Below are 23,465 nucleotides of genomic sequence, written 5' to 3'. Positions count from 1 at the left end.
TGTGCTCACAGTTCTGGAGGCTAAATTCCCAAATCAGAGACCCACGAAGCCACTCCCTTTGTAGCTGCTAAGGCAAGATCTGTGCCTCTTTCTAACTTCCAGCAGCTCAGGCATCCCTTGGCTTGCAGATACAGCCCAACCCTCTGGTTCTGCCTACACCCTCATACGGCTGTCTTCATCCTCCTCCCATATATGTCTTGTCCATATGGGACAATGGGCATAATTGTCCAAGTTTTGTTAAAAATATGGATACTAGTCTTACTGAACCAAAGTCTACCTTAAAGACTTTAATTATTAATGGCTATAAAGTTCCTATTGCTAAAATAATACCTAAAGAATTGAGAGTTGAAATCCAACTCTCCCATGTATTTTAGGGGGTGGGCATCATAACAGGAACACAGTGGACATGACCTTGAAAAGGGGTGCCATCTTCAGTTCTTTATGCTCTGCCCTTGCATCTTGCACTGGGCTTCACAATGCAGTGTTCAACGCTGGCAATCTGCCTCCCAGCTAAGACCATGAAGGAGGTGCAAACGCCTGGCTCTAGTCATGGACCTTCCACTCAGAGATCTAAGTCATGTCAGGCACAAGAAATGTACCTTCACTTTCGTCCCATTTCCCAGCTTGAAGCAGGTGTTGAGAGGGTGAGAGTCACACATGGGAGGAGCTCAGTTCCTCAAGTCAACACAGTGCTGACCACAGACCCACAAATGCCTGCTGAGACTTTGGCGTCAAAAGCTGGGTGGTATAGATCAGCAGAGCCTGAGGGCCTCCGAAGAGACAGAACGGGAGTAAGAAGTAGACAAAGGATGGTGGTGGTGTGGGTGTTGGACACCCCAACTCCAAAAGGACTATGACAGGCCTCATCTAAAGGCTATAGAAACTTGAAGATTGCTGGCAAAGTTCCCCCTATTCCACCAAAAGGAACAAATTTTGGCCCACTGAACTAGAATCCTAAGGATGAACATTTGGGACACTCTACTTTTAACTAATGGCTAAGTGCCTTGAAGTTACTGGGAAAGTTTGGGTGGTACTAGGATCTATGTTTCTCTCTCATGACTGGAGGTTGAGCCTAGGGCCTCACAAGGACCACATGCTGTACAACCGAGTTGTATCCCCAGACCATTTTATTTTATTTTATTTTTGGTTTTTCGAGACAGGGTTTCTCTGTGGTTTTGGAGCCTGTCCTGGAACTAGCTCTTGTAGATCAGGCTGGTCTCAAACTCACAGAGATCCGCCTGCCTCTGCCTCCCGAGTGCTGGGATTAAAGGCGTGCACCACCACCGCCTGGCTCCCCAGACCATTTTAAATTTTGATATTAGGTCTCATTAAGTTACTCCTCTAGCTGATCTTGAACTCTTGAACTTACAGGTGAGATTCTTCTCCCTCAATCCGCAGAGTAGTTGAAACTATAGGCACTATCAGGCCCCGCTGATTTCTACAGGCCAATCCTACCAACAGTCTCCTGTTCCTTCCTAAAAACATGGACCAAAAATCAGGGCTTTGATCATAGGTATGAGACTAAGAATTCATCACATTACCAGTGTATTAAGGCTTTATTAAGTAAGCAGTTAAGGGGACGTATCACAGATTTTTAGTGTGCAACCCAGCTGAAGTGAACCTGGGATTTCGGGGGAGAGGAGGGCGGACATCAGTCACAAAAACCGGTCACTTCCTCACCCAAATGATGACAACAGGGTACAGTCAGAAACTGAGGAAATACGTCTGACAGGGCTGTTTGTTGCTCCTGGCTTTACAATGATTTCCATGGAGCTCTCAAGGCCTGGCCAGACACTCAGGGTCGAGACTTCATAGCAGATGCCGCTAACCCCAACAAGATGGCTACGACCGTGAAACCCTGGGCAGCGATCCGGGTGCGCATCATTATCTGGGAGCGGTGGCTCTGGCCGCGGTGGAAGCAGTAAAGGCCATAGGAGAGGGCAGCCGCCGTACCCAGACAGCCTGGGGAGAGGACAACACACACAGGGGGCAGCAGGTTGGGTCCTGCAGGTTCTTTGCGGATGTAGCCCACCTCCACTCTCCCAGAGCCTCGTTTTGTAGACGACAACAGGAGGGCGAGAATGGGTAGGTCTAGAGTTCTCTTCATCAAGCCCCGCAACACGCTCCGATCCGTTTCAGTTCTCCCCGCCCTACCCTTTCGTCACATCTTCCGCCCACTCCCTTTCCCGCACCCAAGGCGTACCTGGTCCGCCCCTATTTCATTTCCCCACGAAATCTCTGACGCCTCGGTCTTCAGTTCCTAAAGCACACACTTACCTATGGGGACCATTGGGTTCTCACGGGTCTTGCGAATAAATTTCTCCTTGAAGCTCTCTGGGTTGCTGTAGACCGTGGGACTGAAGCCCTCGATGACTGGAGCCTGGGACGGATCGAAAGGCGCCTCTGAACTGACAGGACGGGGAGCCGCCATAGCCACCGGCACAGAAACAGGTAGGACAAAAATCCGGACGTCGAACCCCGCCTTCTGATGAGGTCACCACGAGGGCGGGGAAAGAGCCTGCTGAGGGTAGTGCGCAGGCGCTATTGCCAACTTTATTCTGGGAGTTGCAGTAAATCAATGTGGAGGTGCTACTAGAAAGACTACATTTCCCGAGAATCCCTGCGCGCGCTTGGGCGCTGAGCCTGTTAACACGCGGTTCTGGGGAAGTGTGGTCAAGAGTTAGAGCTGCTGCTTCTGAGTTTGAGCTCCTGGTGCGGCAGTCTGCGAGATGCCCAAGGCCAAGGGAAAGACTCGGAGGCAGAAGTTCGGTTACAATGTCAACCGAAAGCGTCTGAACCGGAATGCTCGTCGGAAGGCAGCTCCACGGATCGAGTGGTGAGGGGCCAGTTCTGAGGCAGGGGCCTCGGCTGGGATCGACGGCGAAGTGACAAGAGTCTCCATCTCTCTTTCTTTGCCGTTAGCTCTCACATTCGACATGCCTGGGACCACACCAAATCCGTGCGGCAGAACCTGGCGGAGATGGGGTTGGCCATGGACCCCAACAAGGCGGTTCCCCTCCGAAAGAGAAAGGTACTGATAAAACAAGGTTCAGGAACGTTCCTCATCTCCCCCCTAGCCCTTCCCTATTTTTCTTCATCACCTTCCTTCATTGAGCTGAGTTTCAGAATTTGATCTCCCCGTACATCCTTCCCATAATTTCGACAAAGTCATTTGCTTGCACTGATCCTGCCAAAGCCCCTTAACGACTCACACTTCCTCCTCAGCACACCTACGGGCTTGGTTTGTAGTGCCATTCCTCCTCCGCTTACTTTTTCTTCTCGGGCCTGTTTGGGAGTTCGGTGGAATTTTCTAGACTATGTCTTTTTTCTGTCCTTGACTGTCCAGAGCTTGAGATCTTTGTTTCCTATACTGCCTTCCGTTATCCTTCACGTGAGGTATCTAGTTATTTCCCAACAAATCTATCAGGATCACCCTCTGAGCCTTTCAAAAATAGCACCCCACTTTGCCCAATATCCTCTTTCCTGCTTTAATTCACAGTAATTGTAAGCACGTAATGGTATATTATTCATTTGCACATCTGTATATTCAATGTGCGTCTTCATCCCTTAACATAATCTTGAGTTTTGTTCTCTACTAAATTCTCAGGAAGCTAAACTGTGACAGGTTAGTTAACCTAATAAATGGGCTTGCTGAGTGAATTCGGTGCATTGACTTTAGGCAAGTTTCTCACTATTCTTTCAGGCAAGTGAAAATGGCACAGCGGTTCTTTAAAGCAAACCTTAAGCTGTAACTAAGCGCTGTCAGGTAACTGACATGAAGAAGCTATCAGACATCGCTACCTGTGCAGTGTTTCACACAGCAGAGTAGGAAAGGCACAGTCATAGGAAGATGAAGGGCTTGCTAAATGCATAGGAAGATGAAGGGCTTGCTAAATTGCTTGAGTGTGGGCGTGAGCCTACGGTGGGGCTTGGCGGGTCAGAAGTCAGCTTTCAGGAGTTGGTTCTCTTTCCACTTCCGGTTTTAGGGATTGAACTCTGGTGGTCCCCCGTCTTGATAGCCCTGCTTGTGTTTCTCTTGATAACTTTGCTGGGACTTCAGGGGTTAGTTTGTTATCTAGTTCTGCCTGACCTCAGGCAGGGGTTTTCTTACACTGTAGTTGTGTTGTGGACAGTGTCCTTGCTTAGTCCTATCAGACTTTCTCTGGTCAAAGGTGCTTGTTTGTTGGTCTCACAGGCTTTGTTCTTACAGGTAAAGGGCATGGAGGTAGACGTGGAGGAGAGACCCAAGGACCTTGTACGGAAGCCCTACGTGGTAAATGGTGAGTGTGGGCTGTGTTCTAGGCCACCATCCTGCCTGTCGAAGGTGGAGAGGCACTAGTCCCTTTACTACGGTGGGAGACAACGCTGTCTGATCGAGGGCTCGGAAATAGCACTGTGTCATAGCTGAGACATTTTCCGGCTAAGATAGATGAGATTTAAATGTATGAACTCAGGTAAGACAGAGACATTAACAGAAGATAAAATTGGGTATGAAAGGATGAAAAAGAAAGCAATAAGTCTCCGGTTTGTTCCCAGTTTTACACGAACTTAAGATGAGCTGATTTGTAGAGATTCTGCTGTCGTTTAATCTTTCCAGTGACAAATCTAAATTCCCTGTGAGTTTGACCCTGCAGGAAAGAAAGAATACATTCAACCTTTTTCCCGCCCCCCCCCTTTGGTTTTTTTGTTTTTTGTTTGTTTTGTTTTTTGTTTTTCGAGACAAGGTTTCTCTGTAACTTTGGAGCCTATCCTGGAACTAGCTCTTGTAGACCAGGCTGGCCTTGAACTCACAAAGATCCGCCTGCCTCTGCCTCCCGAGTGCTGGGATTAAAGGCCTACACCACCACTGCCCGGCTCAACCTTTTAACTATACCTCCATTCAGATGGTTTTTTGTTTGTTTTTGTTTTTCTTACCACATCTTCTGATTTGAATCTCCTGATTTGAATTGGCAGATGTTTGATATGAAATTACCTGAGTCCTATCTTTAGCTTATCTTTGTAATTTACATGAGAATTTTACACAGTTCAGGGCTGGAGACGTGACTCAGAGGTTAAGAGCACTGGCTGCTCTTCCAGAGGTTCTGAGTTCAATTCCCAGCAACTACGTGATGGCTCACAACCTTCTGCAATGAGATCTGGAGTCCTTTTCTGGCCTGCAGGCATGCATGCAGACAGAACACTGCATAGTAAATAAGTCTTTAAAAAAAATAGTTCGTTTTAAAAAAAATTTACACAGTCCATTGTGGGTGTGGGGAGAATCACTGCACCTGACTGTATGTACAAAGCTACACACACTTAATGTAGTAATACAATTTATTTATTTATTTTTCTCCAGACAGGGTCTATGTTGCCCTGGTTGGCCTTGAACTCACAGAGATCCACCTTCATCTGTTTTCTAAGTTCTGGAATTAAAGACATATGCCACCGTGTCCTATAAGAATTATTATTTTTTTAAGTTTTAAATTGTTGCTAAAAATGTTATATTTAATCCCAGCTCTCGGGAGACAGAGGCAGGTGGATCTCTGTGAGTTCGAGGCCAGCCTGGTCTACAAAAGCTAGCTGGGACAGGCCCTACAGAGAAACCCTGTCTCGAAAAAACAAAACAAAACACATAAAATTTACCCCCTTGGTCTTTTTAAAATGTACAGTTAAGCTGAGCAGCGGTGGTGTACACCTTTAGTCCTAGCACTTGGGAGGCAGAGGCAGGTGGATTTCTGAGTTCGAAGCCAGCCTGGTTTACAGAGTGAGTTCCAGGACAGCCAGGGCTACACAGGAGACCCTGTCTTGAAAAACCAAAAAGTAAACAAACAAATACAATGTACAGTTCGGTTATGTTGAATGTATTCATACTGCTATAAACCAGCTCTCCTGAACTTTGGTTTTGCAAAGCCGAGGTTGCCTTTGACAACCAGGTCAAAGATGATTTTGACTATAAGAAATTTTAGTGCCTCACACTTAGGTGGGATTGGACTACATTGTTTCTATAGTTTGCCCATTTGCCTCGCTTTTCTTTCCTACTTGCTGTGCTGAGATTGGATTCAGGGTCTTGTTTGTGCTGGGAAAGCATGTTCCGCTACTGTCTGCAGTGTGTCTGGCTTTTATTTGTGGCTTTTGTTTGCTTGGACAGAGTCTTGCTATATATGAGGCTAGCTATGAATTTGAGATTGTTTTGCTTTAGCCTCCTAAGTGATTGGCTCTGTGGTCCGGATTTTCCCTTCATATGGTGCAGCAAAGGATAGGGTTCAGCAGTTCAGACACTGGTGTAATACACCAGGAAGAGGTTCTTCCGGTGATAGTAGTGCTGTAAGGGAGCCCAGCTTTGCATCTTTCTGCCCTGGGGTCTGGGACTGGTTAAGACTGGTGAGCTTAGTGTATTTCATTTTAAATCATAAATTGAGAATTGCTTTTCAGGGAGTTGCCACCCTGGTGGACGAGCAGTGGTGGAAGGCTGACTTTGGGATTCTAGGGCCTGAAGAAGAGAGCTCTGGCTCTGATTATGGGACTGTGCTGTTCTTGTGTCCTGGGGTTGGGTGGAGGGGTGTTTGGGCAGTTCAAGTAATGCGGAAGGTATTGCCTTACTCCATTTCTGGCTTCTTTTACCCCAGACCTGGAAGCAGAAGCCAGCCTCCCAGAGAAGAAAGGACATACCTTGTCTCGGGACCTCATTGAATATGTTCATTACATGGTGGAAAATCATGGGGAAGACTATAAGGTGAGGCCTCCTGGGAAGAACCACTTGGGCTTACTGGGAAAATACTGATATGAGATGGAACAGAATGAAAGAGGAGTCTACAGAGGAAAGCATCCCAGTGTTTAAAGATTCTTATGTGTATGAGTGCTTTGCCCCTATGTGTGTGTATTACATGCATGCCTGGTACGCGTGGGGGTCAGAAGAAGGTATTGGATCCTTTGTAACTAAAGTAAAGATTATGAGATGCCATTTGAATGTGAACTCTTCACTGCTGAGCTTTTCCTTCTGCCTCCCATCACACTGTGAGAATACAGATGCACACCAGTGCATTTGATTTTTTATTTTTTTATTTTTATTTTTTTTAATATTTATTTATTTATTATGTATACAATATTCTGTCTGCGTGTATGCCTGCAGGCCAGAAGAGGGCACCAGACCTCATTAGAGATGGTTGTGAGCCACCATGTGGTTGCTGGGAATTGAACTCAGGACCTTTGGAAGAGCAGGCAAAGCTCTTAACCACTGAGCCATCTCTCCAGCCCCCCATTTGATTTTTTATATAGGTTCTGGGGTGCAAACTTAACACCAGGTTTAGATAATGTGCTGGCTAGGTTTATGTCAACTTGACACAAGCTAGAGTCATTGAGAGGAGGAAGCCTCAGTTGAGAAAATGTCTCTATATACTTAAGCTGTAGGCAAGCCTAAAGGTCATTTTTTTTTTTTTTTTTTAAGTTTTTCGAGACAGGGTTTCTCTGTGGCTTTGGAGCCTGTCCTGGCACTAGCTCTTGTAGACCAGGCTGGCCTCGAACTCCCAGAGATCCGCCTGCCTCTGCCTCCCGAGTGCTGGGATTAAAGGCGTGCGCCAGCCGGGCGGTGGTGGCGCACGCCTTTAATCCCAGCACTCGGGAGGCAGAGGCAGGCGGATCTCTGTGAGTTCGAGACCAGCCTGGTCTACAAGAGCTAGTTCCAGGACAGGCTCCAAAGCCACAGAGAAACCCTGTCTCGAAAAACCAAAAAAAAAAAAAAAAAAGAAAAAAAAAAAAAAGATAAAGGCGTGCGCCACCACCGCCCGGCAGGTCATTTTTTTTTTAAAGGTCATTTTCTTTTCTCTTTCTCTCTCTGTATCTCTCTCGCACACTCTCTTTTGTTTTTTAGACAGGCTTTCTTTCTTTCTGTAGCCCTGGTTGTCCTAGAATTTCCTCTGTAGACCAGACTGGCCTTGAACTTGCAGAGATCCATCTACCTCTGCCTCCCAAGTGCTGGGATTAAAGGCATGCACCACCACACCAGGATAGAGCTTTTTAAAATTTTCTTTCCTTTTTGTTTGTTTGTTTGTTTTGTTTTGATTTTTATCCCTAGCTGTTCTGGAACCAACCAGGCTGGCCTTGATCTCAGATCTGTCTGCCTTTGCCTCTCAAGTCCTGGGATTAAAGGCGCTTGCCACAACACCTGGATTGCATTTTCTAAGTGATTGAGTTGGGGAGGACCAGCCCACTGCTGCCCTCGGTTCTATAAGAAAGCAGGTTGAACAAGTCAGTAAGCAGCACTTCTGTGGCTCCTGCATCAGCTCCTGCCTCCAAAGACCATGACTGAGGATATATACGCCAAGTATTCTCTTTCCTCCCCAAGTTGCTTTTTTTTTTTTTCTTGCTTTTTTTTTTTATTGTTAGCTGTTGCTTCATTTTGCAAATTCATTTGATTGAATTCCAGCCTTCTGTACAAAGGCACGTGTTAGGAATTTCCCTGATTTTTTTTTTTTTTTTTTTTTTTTTTTTGGTTTTTCGAGACAGGGTTTCTCTGTGGTTTTATAGCCTGTCCTGGAACTAGCTTTGGTAGACCAGGCTGGTCTCGAACTCACAGAGATCCGCCTGCCTCTGCCTCCCAAGTGCTGGGATTAAAGGCGTGCACCACCACCGCCCGGCCCTGATTTTTTTTAAAAAAGATCTGGTTACCCAGCCTGCTAGCACACATTTGTTTGTTTGTTTGTTTGTTTTTTGAGACAGGGTTTTGCTGTGTAACAGTCTTGGTTATCTTGAAACTCGCTCTGTAGACCAGGTTGGCCTCAAACTCAGAGACCTCTGCCTCTCAAGTGTTGGGATTAAAGGCATGTGCCAGAACATGCCACGGCTATTAGAGAGACCCGCCCCCCAAATAAATAAATAAATAAATAAATAAATAAATAAATAAATAAATAACTGATCTGGTTATGTTGGATCTGAACTTGTATGGAAGTAATTGATTATGATGGGGCTTGAACTCTGATTGGTCCCAGTTTTTTTTTAATTTATTTATTCATTTATTATGTATGCAGTGTTCTGTGTGCGTGTACACCTGCACTGCAGGCCAGAAGAGGGCACCAGATATTATTATAGGTTGTGAGCCACCGTGTGGTTGCTGTGAATTGAATTCAGGACCGCTGGAAAAGCAGCCAGTGCTCTTAACCTCTGAGCCATCTCTCCAGCCCCTGGGCCCAGTTTCTTAAAGGCCCACTGCTCTTTCAGGCTTGTCTGGTCCCTTCCCTAAGCCCTTTAATGCAGAAGGACATGTCTCTGACTGTTTTTTGTTTTAATTTTAGAGAGGGTCTATGTAGCCCTGGCTGGCCTGTAACTCAAAATGTAGACCAAGAAATCTGTCTTCCACCGGGCAGTGGTGGCGAATGCCTTTAATCCCAGCACTCAGGAGGCAGAGGCAGGCCGGCTCTCTGTGAGTTTAAGGCCACCTGGTCTACAAGAGCTAGTTCCAGGGCAAGCTCCAAAACTACAGAGAAACCCTGTCTCAAACCCCCCCTCCCCCCAAAAAAGAAGGAAATCTGTCTTCTTCTGCCCCCCCCCTTTTTTTCTCTTTATTATTTGATGTGTGTGAGTGTTTTACCTGCACAGATTATGTGCACCACATGTGTGTCTGGTGCCTATGAAGGTCAGAAGAGAGCACTGGATGGGTCCTCTCTAAGAGCAGCCAGTGTTCTAACCACTGAACCAACTCTCCAGCCCTCTAATGACTTTTGAGGTGAGAAATTTGGACCTCAAGGATAGGAGTGGCAGGCTGGAGAGATGGCTCAGAGGTTAAGATCACTGACTGCATTCCAAAGGTCCTGAGTTCAATTCCCAGCAACCACATGATGGCTCACAACCATCTGTAATGAGATCTGGGGCCCTCTTCTGGCCTGCAGGTGTCCATGCAGGCAGAAAACTGTACACATAATAAAATAATAAAACATTAAAAAAGAAAAAAAGGGCCGGGCGGTGGTGGCGCACGCCTTTAATCCCAGCACTTGGGAGGCAGAGGCAGGCGGATCTCTGTGAGTTCGAGACCAGCCTGGTCTACAAGAGCTAGTTCCAGGACAGGCTCCAAAACCACAGAGAAACCCTGTCTCGAAAAACCAAAAAAAAAAAAAAAAGGATAGGACAATTTAGGCAAAACTAGGATTTAGATTTGGCCTTCCTCATGTTGTCTTTCTTTCTTTATAGGCTATGGCCCGGGATGAAAAGAATTACTATCAAGATACCCCAAAACAGATTCGGAATAAGATCAATGTCTATAAGCGTTTTTACCCAACAGAATGGCAATCCTTCGTTGATTCTTTGCAGAATAAGAAGATGGAGGTTGACTGAGTGGTGTGCATCCCCAGACAAGGAGTGTATTGTTTCAGACGATGCCGGCAAGGTGCCATAGAATCAGCTTTTACACACATACTCACTCTCTCCCTCATCAGAAGGAACTGTTTTTCTTTTTTCTCTTCTTTTCTTTCTTTTATTTTATTTTTGAGGGGGGTATCTCTCTAATAGCCTTAGATGTCCTGGAACTTGGCTTTGTAGACAGGCTGGCTTCAGACCCACAGGACTCCACCTACCTCTGCCCTGAGTTCTGGGATTAAAGGGGAAGGTGTGCGCCCCCACACCTGGCTAGAGAAGGAACTCTTTAGGGCTATGGTTTATGCTTTCTTGGGGGCTCATAAAAAAGCCAGGACTGGCTCTTATGTCCAGAAGTGATGCTTTATTTGAATGTGATCTGTACATAATAAAAGCATTTTACCTGTGTGATGGGGTTTTTGTTGTTTTGAGACAGGGTTTCTGTGTAGCACTGGCTGGGATTATGGGATTAAAGGCGTGTAATGGTTCTGTGTTTACTATCTCCAGCTAAGCTCTGCTCCAGGGAAAACTAACTTTATCAGGGCAAGCTTGACAAGCACTGCAGTCATGGGGGTTTATGGGCACTGCCTTCCTCTTGAGTGCTCTCAGCCTTGGTTTCCTGGAAACTTGCCTGGAAGTCTGGGCTGCCTGTAGAAGGGTAAGGAGCAGGTCCTGTTTATTCACCTTTGATTGCTTTTGTGGTCATGGCTTAAAGAAAATATCAGAGAGCTGTGGTGGCGCACGCCTTTAATCCCAGCACTCGGGAGGCAGAGGCATGCGGATCTCTTGAGTTTGAGGCCAGCCTGCCTTCTGGGACTGGCAGACCACTAGGTACCACTCCAGTGTGCCACCCACGGGGCTTTCTGTGATGTGTCCATCCTCTGGTGCCAGGACTGCTGCATGCTTTGGCCTGAGAAGGTGATGCCTGTTTTGCAACAGGATCATGGGGAAGGGGTGAGGTGGGCATTTTAAGACCCAACTGCCCCTAACTATGAATCATGTAAAAACCTTTTAAATTGCCAGATGCTCTAATAATTTATATTTTATGTATATGAATGTTCTGCATCTACACCTGCACACCAGAAGAGGGCATCAGATCCTATTTTAAATGGTTGTGAGCAACAATATGGTTGCTGGGAATTGAACTCAGGTCCTCTGAAGAGCAACCAGTGCTCTTAACCTCTGAGCCATCTCTCCAGCCTCCTGAATACTAGGATTAAAGGGACCACCACTGCCTGGCTAAGATGCACTTTTATCTTTGTTATAGGGAAGACAACAGGTCACAGGTATCCAAAGTGGGGGTGGGGTGTGACATCAAATCAGTTCTGAAGGCAGCAGCCCATCCCACAGTATCGAGGGCCCTACAATCTCATTTAGTCTTTAGGATCTAGAGTACACAAGAAGCTCCTGCCTTTTGGTTTTGCATCTTCTGGCCTCTACAGAATTCAAATTTTATGTCATTGACTAGAGGGTCTCCTTAAATGTATGTAGTTTGGGTGCCAGCTTCTAGAAGCCACCTCTGCTATGTTCCTTGTTCCCAGGGCGTGTAAGCTTCCTGTGTCCTTTTAGCTGTTTCTAACACCCTTACTCTGGTCACTTCAGGTAGATTCCTTCCCAAGGGTTAGAAGGCTTTGGGTCACTCACTGTCTGTTCCAAAGGTAAGGGGTAAGGGACCGGAACTCTAAGCACTCATCAGACTCCTCCCTCAGGATGAGGACTCACTGAATATACCCATTTTGGCACTGTATACCTCAGAAAGCTGATACTCCTGTTTACGCAGTTGTCCTTGGTGACCCTGTGCATCTGGGTACATAGAGTGGACAGACTCCACACATTGAGGAACTGCACCCGTCCTTTGATGGTCATCTTCCAGGTATAACAGTGGGGGAGGTTGGAGAGTCCCTCTCCATAGCACCTAGAAAGGACTCTGCCCTCTGAGGCTGGAAGGTAGTGAGTGTCTGCTCTGCCTGAATCTGGTCTGAGGTCTGGACCCATGGCGGGAGGATGCCATTGACAATCCGCAGATGGCTTCTGATGCTGGCAATTCTTCCCAAACTAAGTACAGAATGCCCAGAAAGTAGTTACTTGGTTTGTTACTTTTTTCCTAGTACTGAGGATTTGAACCAAGTATGTGCTAAGCAAGGACTCTACCAAACTTTGGTCATCAGCAGGCTTCCATGGCAAGCTACCCACTGTAGCATCTCACAGGCCTGACTTTTTTTTTTTTTTTTAAAGATTTATTTATTTATTTATTAGGAATACAATGTACTGCTGACAAGGAAGGCACCAGGTCTCATTACATTACAGATGGTTGTGAGCCACCATGTGGTTGCTGGGAATTGAACTCAGGACCTCTGGAAGAGCAGCCAGTGCTCTTATCCTCGGAGTCATCTCTCCAGCCCCCCTCTGACTTTTTATCTTGAGTCAAGGTCTCAGCTAATTGTCCAGCTGTCCTTTAACTCACGGTAAACCAGGCAGACCTCAACTGATGCCAAGTAGCTGGGATCACACACCAATAGGCCTGGTCTCAGGTAAATCTGCTTCAACAGACACAGTGAAACTCTTTATTCTGAAATTGATCCCTCCACCTGGGAGAATATGACAATTGTACACAATGATACTCATTAGACAAAGGACTTGAAAGTCAAGAAAAAGGGTCCCTCTCATCGAGTCTGGTTCCAAGGTAAGCTTTAAGCACTGGAGAAGAAGGTGGGATTCTTAAAACAATGACAAAGTTTCTTACCTTCCTAATGATAAGATGAAGAGTTGCCAACAAAGTTTCAAATACTGGAAAATCCAAGTCATTCCTTAAGTATTTAATACAAAAGCAGAAAGATCACTTCTGGTGAGATTGCGGTAATTCCGTTCTTCTGGGCAGGAGGAGTCCAAGGGCACAGTGGGCCCCTCTTCTGATGACTGCTCACTTCAACTTGGAAGCTTTCCACTTCCCAGGCTGTATGTTGGGCAACTGGCAAACAACACACAGCCTATTTTCAAAAAGCAAACTGGAAGCCAGGCATGATGGCCCAATGTTTCCTGCAATCCCAGCAGGAAGGAGGAAGGACAACTGTCATGAATTCAAGGTCACCCTGGGCTAGAGTAATACCTTGTCTCACTCAGAAGTTCTGGCAATGGCTCCTTTGCTTGTGTCAAAATGAGGACTGGCTGTGCATTGCTTGATCCACAGTCATGGAATGTTCATTGCAGAGAACACATAATTTCATTCTCTGCTTCTGCTGGCAAATAAATGGTCCCAGAAGGCTTGATGCACCCAGGGCCATCTGTTGGCTCTTCTGCTGGTCCTGTCCTGTGTCCTGGGCCACAAGGCAGAATCTAAGTACTAGGTTCCCTTCAAGTATTTATCTCCAGTTATGGTCTCAAGGCCAGGCTGCGGGAGGGGAAAGCTATAGTTCTGTCTCCACTGACACCCATAGGTTACCTCAATGTCCATCATGATTCCAGATAGTTCTCAAAGCTTCAAATTTTCTTTGACAATCTAGGGTTTCAATTACAGCACCTAGAAACAGAACCTTGAACTTTGGCCTATTCCTTTGATAAATACATAAATAAATAAAATGCCCCCCCCCCAACTTCAGGCTTGTTCCAGTACTCAGGTTCCTTCCTTCTGTAGACTTATGTAAACATGGGCATTGGCACAGTTAGTGCAAAAGCAGCAGGCTGTCTCCGACCTGGGAAAACCGTCCTTCACCTGTGTGGTGAACTGCACTTTGTGTGGGCAATAAAGGCTGGCTAAGAGCAGGGAAGTGGTCAGAGCATTCTATGCTAAAGTCTTCAGGTTGATCCTCATTTAGCATTGCCAAGGCTGGCATTTAGGAAAAACTAGAAAATCACCTCCTCCCTTTAAAAATGATGGTCCTGGGGCCAGAAAGGCAGAAACACAAGGCCACAGACAAAGCAGGGGCTGGAGGATGATGAGGGTCTAGAAGCAAGGATATACTGTGCTCCACCCAGACCCTTCCCACATGGAAAACGTATGACGTCAAACGGGAGACTGGAAGGCTCAGGAGTACCTGTGATACCCACACTGGTTCTTCAACCAGTGGGACCTGCAGGGAGGGAGCACAAGTCCACGGAGCATCGCACTGTGTAGGAAGGCAAGGGGAGCTGGAGCTACACTATGGTCTCAGGTGAGGCAGTCACCGTCTCCCCTCTGCCTTACACCCTCCTGCCCCATGTCCACCTCATCAGGAAGGCTTCCGCGTGGTTCTGGCCTTGCTCTCGAGGGGACAAAGAAGGTGCTGCTATGATTATCCTGTCCAGGGCTTAGGCCGGCAATGAAGATGCAGGAAGAAGCAGAACTGTGGTCTCCAATGCTGGGCAGCAAGCAGGTGGCTCCAGCTTAGGAGAGAAGTTCCAAGAGCAGTTTCCAGATGCGCACAGTGCCGGGTTCCTGGAAGCCAGATCCTGCAGGGGCAATGCTGGCTGCCAAGAGGAAAACCTCCCTCTGGTTGTTGCTAGCAAGCAGGCCCAGCTCCTGCTGCAGCTCCACCATACTCATGGCCCCGCTCAGGTCCTGCAGTGAACACAAGCCAGTGACGCATGGCTGTCAGACAATGCTTGCAGTGTGACTCCACCTTTGTCAACTACGAAAGACAGAAATGTTCAGCTACTACACTGGGAAAAGCAGAATCCTACATCCCATAAGATACCTCTAGACCCTACAGAACAAACTCAGTGCCCTCCTCCATCCTGACTTTCCTTTGTGGCACCCTCTTTTCACAACACCATTCACTAGTGTGGTAAGAAACAGCTCTTCCTACTGTTAGGCACCATGATGGGCATCTGCCTACCAAGTCTCTGATTGACAACCCAATGTAGTGATGAGGAAATTGGTTCAGTGAAGTCATTTAGCTCCCATAACAGAGATAATGGCAGAGCTAGGTTCCAAATTCATGTTGATGGCCAAACTTTTTGAACCTTTTGGAATCCCTACTCCCCCCTCACACACACACACACACACACACACACACACACTTTTTTTTATAGACAAGATTTCTCTGTGTAGCTCTGACTGTCCCGGAATTCACTCTGTAAATCAGGCTGGCCTTGAACTCAGTGATCTCCATGCCTCTGTCTCCTGAGTGCTGGGACTCCAGGCATGTATCACCAGTACCCATATCTACTATGTAAGACCATAGAGAGGGGTAAGTTCCAGACAGTCTAGCTTGGGTGGAGGTAAGGGAAAAGGCTACTGGTTGGTGATGGTATCTTTAAGCTTCATCACTGGCTCAAGATTCTTGGAGCAATCATACACAGGAGGCCCTCACTCTCCTGTGGTGGTTCTAAATTGCTCCCACAGGCTCGTATATTTGAACACTTGGTGCGAGGCTAGCAGAAAGGTTTGGGAAGGATGAGGAGGTGTGCTCTGTAGGAGAAGTGTGATGATCGTGGTCTTCAAGGCTTCAGAAGTGAAACTGAAAGCAAGTCACCTTGATCATGGTGTCGCTTCACAGAACCAGGAAAGGAACTAAGACACCTCCAGTTGGTTCAAAATGCTAGAATTTTTTTTGAAAGAAAATAAAGTATTTCTAAGGCTCCAAGACACCATTAATAGTGGCACTAGGGCTGGGCTTGGTGGCACACGCCTTTAATTCCAGCACTCAGGAGACAGAGGCTGGTGGAACTCCGTAGTTTGAGACCAGCCTGGTCTACATATCAAGCTCCAGGACAGCCAAGGCTATCTCAAAAAAACGAAAACATACAAAAAGGTAGAGCAGAACAGGCATAAATGGGAACTGTCCCAGGTAGATCAGGAAAAAATGATAGTCAGATTTAAAATAATTATCAAGAGTCCTCTGATAGGCAGGGCAAATCTGACGTCAAAGAGACAAGTTAGAAACGTTGGCACAAGCCCCAAGGCACTCTGGCTGTGGTGATCGTCCTGGATTTGAGGATGCCACATAAAGTCTGTCTGTCTGTGATCCTGAGGGCTGCTGAACCTGAGACAGCCCTCTGGACCCAGGAAAAGGAAAGTGTCAAGGACAAATTGTTTTTTTTTTTTTTAAATATTTATTTATTTATTTATTTATTTATTTATTTATTTATTTATTATGTATACAATATTCTGTCTGTGTGTATGCCTGCAGGCCAGAAGAGGGCACCAGACCCCATTACAGATGGTTGTGAGCCACCATGTGGTTGCTGGGAATTGAACTTAGGACCTTTGGAAGAGCAGGCAATGCTCTTAACCTCTGAGCCATCTCTCCAGACCCAGGACAAAATGTTTTGCAGAGGGATTGTGGGGGCTCGGAGTTCAGAACTTAGGGCCTCATGCATACTAAACAAGCAACCTACCACTGAGTTCCACTCCAGCTAAACAGACTCTGAGGAAGGTCGTTAGTGGCAGCAGGGCCTGTCCTGGAGTATAGCCAGACTGAAGAGGGGTAATGGCTGCCAGGTGTTCACACTGAGCCCCAACACAGTACATTCATATTATTACTTAATGTACCCCATTGCTTGTTACTTTTCAGCTTAGTGGTAGGAGCAGGATGGTTCTAGAAACAGGCATTCCAGCTCCACTGCCCTGTATGTCCCTATGGAGATTACCATGCTGCACCTCCACCCCACCCCCCAGCAGCAGGTGTAGTGGCGGACAACTACAATTCCACCACTCAGGAAGAGACAGGCTTATGAATCCCAGGCCAGCCTGGGCTGCACAGTACACCTATCTGAGTGCTCAAGACCCTGTCAAACCAAAGTCTTCAAAACTACACCTGCCATATAGTAAGTACTTAATAACTGTTCCTTCACCTCTCCTGGGTTAGAGAAGAGGGAGATGAGAAAAGACACCAGTTAGGGTGGAAGGATGACGGGGAAGGGGGGCAGACACCAGTTAGGGTGGAAGGATGACGGGGAAGGGGGGCAGTATTTCAGGCTCTCTCTGGACATATGCACCCTCATCATGCCCAGGAATGTATGAGAATTCCCGCTGGCCTCAGCCCACCTCTCATAATCTCACCTGCTTGTTGGCCACCACCACAACAGGCAGATCAGGGTCCTTGTCCAGCAGTTTCTGTAGTTCTTGCCGAGCCCAGGGCAACCGCAGCCGATCAGCTGAGTCCACCATGAACACCAGCACGTCCACCTCATTCACAAACTCCTTCCAGTAGAAGCGCAGGTTCTGGCTGCCACCAACTGAAGAGAGGCCAAGGGACAGGTCAGAGCCCAGAGCTCCCTGTGGCCTGGCCAGACCCTCACCCCATCTCCAGCTCCTAAGGTTCCACTAGCCAGGGGCAAAGAAAGCACCATAGTCCAGAGCCAGGCAGCTCTCTTAAGAGAGGTCACTGCGCTGCCAGTCTCTTCTTACTGAGTGAAGAAGTTTCAGCAGACCCCACAGGGACTGTCCGTGATGGGTACACAGCACAGGACAAGTGATAGTCTTAGGCTACCTCGCCTCTTTACCAGGTCCTAGCTTCCTCCCTGTTAGTGATAACTGAGGTCAGAAGTCGGGGTCCCAATGCCAGTCTTGACTCCGTCCCCACTCACTCTTGTTGCTCCTTCCTCTTCCTCTGGAAGCACTGTACGGAGTCATGCTGAACAAGGTTACCGACATAGTGCCTGCACCTGGAGCTGCCCTTCTATTCCTTTTTGCCCCTCTGCTCAGTTCTCCTTGGTTACCCTGCATCACCCCGTTCTTGTTCTGGTTCTATTAACTGTCCACTCTAAATCCCCCCAAAGCCCCAGCACAATGCCTTGGCACACAGCAGGCACTCACCAAGTATTTACTGAGTGCCTACCAGGTGCCAAGCACTGATCTGGGTGCTGGGGATGCAGACACACGGGCTGGAGTCCTACTCTCAAGGGACCCCTCCCTGACCCAATGCCAAGCACTCACTGATCTGAGTGCTGGGGATGCAGAAATGAGCAGGCTGGAGTCCTGCTCTCAAGGGACCAGGCAATTACAAAAGGCATATTCTAGAAAGCAAGGAATCAGAACACAGGGAAGTGGCTAGGGGCTGTGGACGGTCTTGGACTGGGTGGTCTGGGAATGTCTCTTCAAGGAGGCTGGAGGTGAAGTGAGTAGAGGCTGAGGAAGAGCTAGCCATGGAAGAAGCAAAGGAAAGCATTCCAGTCACAGCAAAGAACAAATTCCACATATCTGAGAAAGAAAAAGCAATGTGGTAAGGGACCTCGAGAGAGCAGAGAAGGGACAGAAGCTGGCCCTTTAAAGGTCTAGAATCTGTTTCTCAAAGGTACTAGCAGCTAACTGTGGACAGAAGTAGGAAGATCTATGAGGAAGCAGTTGTAGTCCTGGTGGGGGAGGCGAAAACCGCTTGGACCAGGCAGCAATAGAGGGAGTAGGAGAGACACAGTCTATCCAAGCACACAGCTGACAGAGCCAACACCCCAGACTTCACAGTGAGTTCAGCAAAGTGTCACCAGTATTGAATTTGTCCCCCTACCAACTCTGCTCAAACCATGCACTCTCAGTTGGACCCAGGCCAGAATGCTGAGACCATGCGAGGGATGAGAGCTCTAGGACTTAATTGGAAATTTGGGATTTTTTGCTGTTGTTGAGTTTTTTCAAACTACGGTAATCTTCCTGCCATGGCCTCCTGAGTGCTGGGATTAGAGGTGTGATCCACCTTGCCTGACAGCAATCTGGGTTTGACTCCTAGAGGAGGGAAGCCCTGAGCCTGGACTCAACACAGGCACATGGAAATACCTTTTCATATGGATGGGGAAAAGAAATGCTATTTCTGTCAGATAATACCCTCACTGAACACATGTCCTTGGCACAAGAAAAGACAGAGGGGCTGGGGAGATGGCTCAGTGGTTAAGAGCACTCGCTGCTCTTCCAGAGGTCCTGAGCTCGATTCCCAGTAACCACATAGTGGCTCACACCATCTATGGTGTGATCTGATGCTCTCTTCTGGAATAACGGCATACATTCAGATAGAGCACTCGTATATATAAAATAAATAAATAAAATCTTTTTTAAAAAAGAGAAAAAATCAAAACAAAAACAAACAAAAAACAAAAGAAGAAACAGAGAAAACTTGATGGGAGGTCCAAAATCTCAAGTAAGCATCAATGTTGTCTGCTACAACCAGGGAGAAGAGGTATGGCCAGGTTTGGCCATACCACAATGCCTAAGACCAGAAGAATGAAGTCCACTCAGGCCCAGAGTTAGGTTCTCAAAGCTCAATTTTATCACCCAGTACTTAATAAATACATCTAGACCTCAAGGTTTTAGTCCTGTGGCTGGAAGTGCCCCCCTGCTTCCTCAAAGACTGGGATAGACCCAGGCTGACAAGAACCGCTACCTTCTCCATATTCTGGAAGCCCTTCCAATATCCCAAGAGTTAGGACTGAGGGTAGGCTCCTCAGTTCCCTTCTGATTACTCACTCAGTAAGTCCTCCCAGATACCTGTGACGGTCTAAGCCTTTGGTCAGAGTGGAGGACATCAGTCTGTGACCAGGATGCTCGCAGCCTCATCAGAGACAGAGGGTGACGTGACAAACAGGGCAGCAGAAGGGGTGTAGAACCAGGAAGGAGTCAGGGAAAGTGTCAAAGGAGTCACTCACAAACTACAACTGAGAACTGGTCATGGTGGCAGGGACCTGCAACCCCAACACTCACAAGGCAGAGAGCGAGGGAGGGTTCAAGAGTTCATGAGATCATCTCAAAACAAGGGGGGTGGGGCACGCCTTTAATCCCAGCACTCAGGAGGCAGAGACAGGTGGATTGCTGTGAGTTCGAGGCCAGCCTGGTCTACAGAGCTAGTTCCAGGAAAGCTAGGGCTAATAAAGAGAAATCCTGTCTCAAAAAATCAAAACAAACCAAAGAATGTCTAACAGTAGTTATTAAGCATTCCGACAACAACAAAGCTAAAACAAACAAACAAATAAAAACCCCTAAAGAATGGAAAAAAGGGAAGCACAGTTTAAAGAAAGAGTAGTAGCGGTTAATCAAGCGTTCCAGGGCATGCCAAGAAGAGAAGGTAAGAAACCAGTGCCATGCCGGGCGGTGGTGGCGCACGCCTTTAATCCCAGCACTCGGGAGGCAGAGGCAGGCGGATCTCTGTGAGTTCGAGACCAGCCTGGTCTACAAGAGCTAGTTCCAGGACAGGCTCCAAAACCACAGAGAAACCCTGTCTCGAAAAACCAAAAAAAAAAGAAAAAGAAAAAAAAAAGAAACCAGTGCCTTCCTAAAGGCCTAGAGGAGGGCCTTCTGCATTAGGACACTGGGAAGCTGGGCACCTGTCATGAGTCACCCTTCCTACAAGTATCTACAGAGCAGATTAACTGGTTATAGTTTTATGGTGTTGTCTGGGGTATTTTATCAGCGATGACTGTCAAGTGCTTGGCATATGAACCCTTAGCTGTCTGTCCGTGTAAGGCATATGTGGTGAAGGGTAGGAGGACCATTTGGAGAAACCGGATAGGGAAGAACCCTAAATGCCAGAATGTTCTGTATCTTGTGTCCTGGAGACGAGCAGGAAGGATTTCCTAAAGGGGAATTCCTGTTTAGATATGCGTTTTATAGACTCCTCCAAAGAACCAAGGCCCGGGCAGCAGTGAAGGGGTCCCTCGCTCACTCTCTAACAGGTCCACCTCGAAATTCTTGGTGGGCAGCCGCACAGAGTTGAAGCCCCAGGTGGGGACATGGCCTTCCAGCGGTGGCTTCCCAGACAGCATGCGCAGGAACGTGCTTTTCCCGGAGCCATCTAACCCCAGCACCAGCACTTCGCGCTGCTCCAGTTCCTTCAAAGCCGGCTCCTCTTCCTCATCCTCGGGCTGCGGGACAGACATCAAGGCTGCAGTCTCCAACATCCCTCCCGTCCCCTCCTTCCCTAGGGACAACGAAGGGGCGGCGGTACCCACGCACTCCTTCCATGCATCCCAGGACAGGCAGGTGTGGTCTGGAACAGCGGGGCAGAAGCTGCCTTTCGAATCCTGAACTGAAAAACCTCACTTTTCTGTTTGACTCCCAGCGATCTCGGGCACATTCTTCCCCATCGCAGATCATTGGCTTCCTCAGTCTGTAACCCCATTCCCAAGACCTCAGCGTCAGGCACACCCGGCTTGAGGGCTCTATCCGGCTGGCTCCTGCCGCACCCTCGGGGATTCAGAACTCTGACGCCCGTCTGGCGTGGCCCAGGCCCTAGCACGAGCTCTCCACGCTCCCAGCATGCGCAGGCTTGCCACACTCACCTCCCATTCGTCCCACTGAGGGAGGCGGGCGGTATCCGCGCCCCACCAGGCCTCGCCCCGGTCCCAGCGCCGCTCCTGGCTGCGGCCGAAGTAAGCTTTCCAAAGAATAAAGAGCACTGAGCCCAGTACGGCCGCGGCGCCACCCAGAGCCAGCACCAAGGGGCCCAGTGGCCGCGGCGCCATTTGGCCAGGCGGAGTCGCTGGGATCGGTGCAAAACCGACCAGACCAGCCAGCCGTGGAAGATGGTGCTGTGGCCGCGCCCACCCGCCCGACCCCACCACACTACAAGCCCCACAATGCACCGCTTTATGCCACGGCCACGCGCTTCTTGCGGCGGAGATAGGGGGGCTCGGTGGGGCGGACCTTCCGGGTAGGGGGCGCATGGTCTGGTCTTTCAGTTAGTTGTTTCGATCTTGGGTGGATTTTCCGCTCCGTTTGCCCGGTGTGGGAGGCCCGAGGCTGTGCGGACCGTTGCAACCCTTCAGTACTTCAGAGAAAGAAGCGTTGAGACTTAGGAGGTGTTAAGGACGCACCGTAGGTACAGTGGTCTAATTTTGCATTCAAACCCAAGTTGTTGCAATCACTTAGGTATTTCTCAGAATCACAAAGAGAAAAATCGAAGCTATTCATATGGGATCATACACCAGTGGGGTGGCAGAAGGGAACAGAATCGGAGTTCCCTATTCGAAGCAGCCTCTAACCCTTCTTTGGTTGTCTCCCAGAGACCAAAGCAGTGATGAAGTATGTGGAGTCAGAAAGTTTAGAGCAGCCACTTCCAGAGACTTCGAGATCTCCAAGTTCCCCGTTAGAAAGAGAAACGGGCGGGGCTGGAGATGGCTCAGTGGTTAAGAGCCCTGGCTACTATTCCAGATCAGAGAACCTTGGTTCATTTCCCGGCACCCACAAAGCAGTTCACAACTGCCTGTAATTCCAGTTTTGGGGATCTATCACCTTCATACCAATGCACATGAAGTAAAGTTAAATAAGTAATTTTTAAAAAGGGAGGAACAGAAAAATGATTCAAGCAACAGCAGTCCCTTTGTCCTTCACTGTGGCTGCAGGATAATGGAAAAGAGCCATTGACTCCCAGTGTCCAGGGGATTGAACTCAGGACCTCTAGAAGAGCAGCCAGTACTCTTAACCTCTGAGCCATCTCTTAGCCCTCCTAGCTAGCTCTTACACCTTAAATTATCCCATTTCTATCCGTCTTTGTACTGCCACAAGGCTGTGGCCTACCTGTATGGTTCCTAAGGGTCTACAATGTGTTTTTCACCTTTGGCAGCTACATGCCATCTCCTTGACTCTGCCTATTCTCTCTATATCTCTGTTCAGATTCCCCTCCTGGCTTTGTTCTGCTAAGCCATTGGCTGAAACAACACATATACAGAAGGACATCCCACACCAGGGAAGAAGAAAGACAGAGTTGCCAGCAAGACACATGCCATGCCGAAAAGAGGTTCCGCCATGAGATAAAGTGTAGATTAAAAACATGGGTTAATTTACGTCTAAGAGCTAGTTAGTAACAAGCCTAAATTATCAACCAAGCATTTAAAATTAATAATAAATCTCTGTGTGGTTATTTGGGAACTGGCTGGTAGGACAGAAAACTGCCTACTTCTGGAGGTAGCAGAAAGAAATAAGAGCCCGGCGATGGTGGCGCACGCCTTTAATCCCAGCACTTGGGAGGCAGAGGCAGGTGGATCTCTGTGAGTTTGAGACCAGCCTGGTCTACAGAGCTAGCTCCAGGACAGGTTCCAAAGCCACAGAGAAACCCTGTCTCGAAAAACCAAAATAAATAAATAAATAAATAAATAAATAAATAAATAAATAAATAAATAAATAAGAGTGCAAAAAGGTTTTACTCACAGTGATTCACAGCCTTCTTGTGACCCTCTAACATAGTTCCTCATGTTGTGGTGACCCCCCAACCATAAAAGTATTTTTGTTGCTACTTCACAACTTCAAT

The 23,465-nt window shown here is 47.7% G+C and overlaps 3 protein-coding genes across 4 annotated transcripts; 1 reads left to right on the top strand and 2 right to left on the bottom strand.

Moving 5' to 3' along the window:
- Positions 1-39: 39 nt before the first annotated feature.
- On the bottom strand, positions 40-2,511 carry Higd2a (HIG1 hypoxia inducible domain family member 2A). The gene is made up of 2 exons (XM_057787258.1): positions 2,278-2,511; positions 40-1,962 (listed from the first exon to the last, which is right to left on the bottom strand). The coding sequence occupies exons 1-2, from the start codon at positions 2,429-2,431 to the stop codon at positions 1,796-1,798; spliced, it is 321 nt and encodes a 106-aa protein (XP_057643241.1). The 5' UTR covers positions 2,432-2,511; the 3' UTR covers positions 40-1,795.
- On the top strand, positions 2,258-10,727 carry Nop16 (NOP16 nucleolar protein). 2 transcript variants are annotated; one of them, XM_057787256.1, is made up of 6 exons: positions 2,358-2,451; positions 2,572-2,836; positions 2,923-3,031; positions 4,211-4,280; positions 6,606-6,712; positions 10,159-10,727. In XM_057787256.1, exons 2-6 carry the CDS (start codon positions 2,730-2,732, stop codon positions 10,300-10,302), a joined length of 537 nt encoding a protein of 178 aa, XP_057643239.1. In that variant the 5' UTR covers positions 2,358-2,451; positions 2,572-2,729; the 3' UTR covers positions 10,303-10,727. The 2 variants fall into 2 exon arrangements, with proteins under 2 accessions (XP_057643240.1, XP_057643239.1); XM_057787257.1 differs by lacking the exon at positions 2,572-2,836 and having other exon boundaries at positions 2,258-2,451.
- Positions 10,728-12,856: 2,129 nt separating this feature from the next.
- On the bottom strand, positions 12,857-21,753 carry Arl10 (ADP ribosylation factor like GTPase 10). The gene is made up of 4 exons (XM_057787512.1): positions 21,499-21,753; positions 20,883-21,081; positions 17,300-17,475; positions 12,857-14,854 (listed from the first exon to the last, which is right to left on the bottom strand). Exons 1-4 carry the CDS (start codon positions 21,679-21,681, stop codon positions 14,681-14,683), a joined length of 732 nt encoding a protein of 243 aa, XP_057643495.1. The 5' UTR covers positions 21,682-21,753; the 3' UTR covers positions 12,857-14,680.
- Positions 21,754-23,465: the final 1,712 nt, after the last annotated feature.

The sequence above is a fragment of the Chionomys nivalis genome, chromosome 13 (genome assembly GCF_950005125.1).
Source record: "Chionomys nivalis chromosome 13, mChiNiv1.1, whole genome shotgun sequence".
In the NCBI taxonomy this organism is placed as follows: Eukaryota; Metazoa; Chordata; class Mammalia; order Rodentia; family Cricetidae; genus Chionomys; species Chionomys nivalis.
The sequence above is the reverse complement of the archived record's forward strand: the minus strand, read 5'-3'. Positions and strand labels throughout refer to the sequence as shown.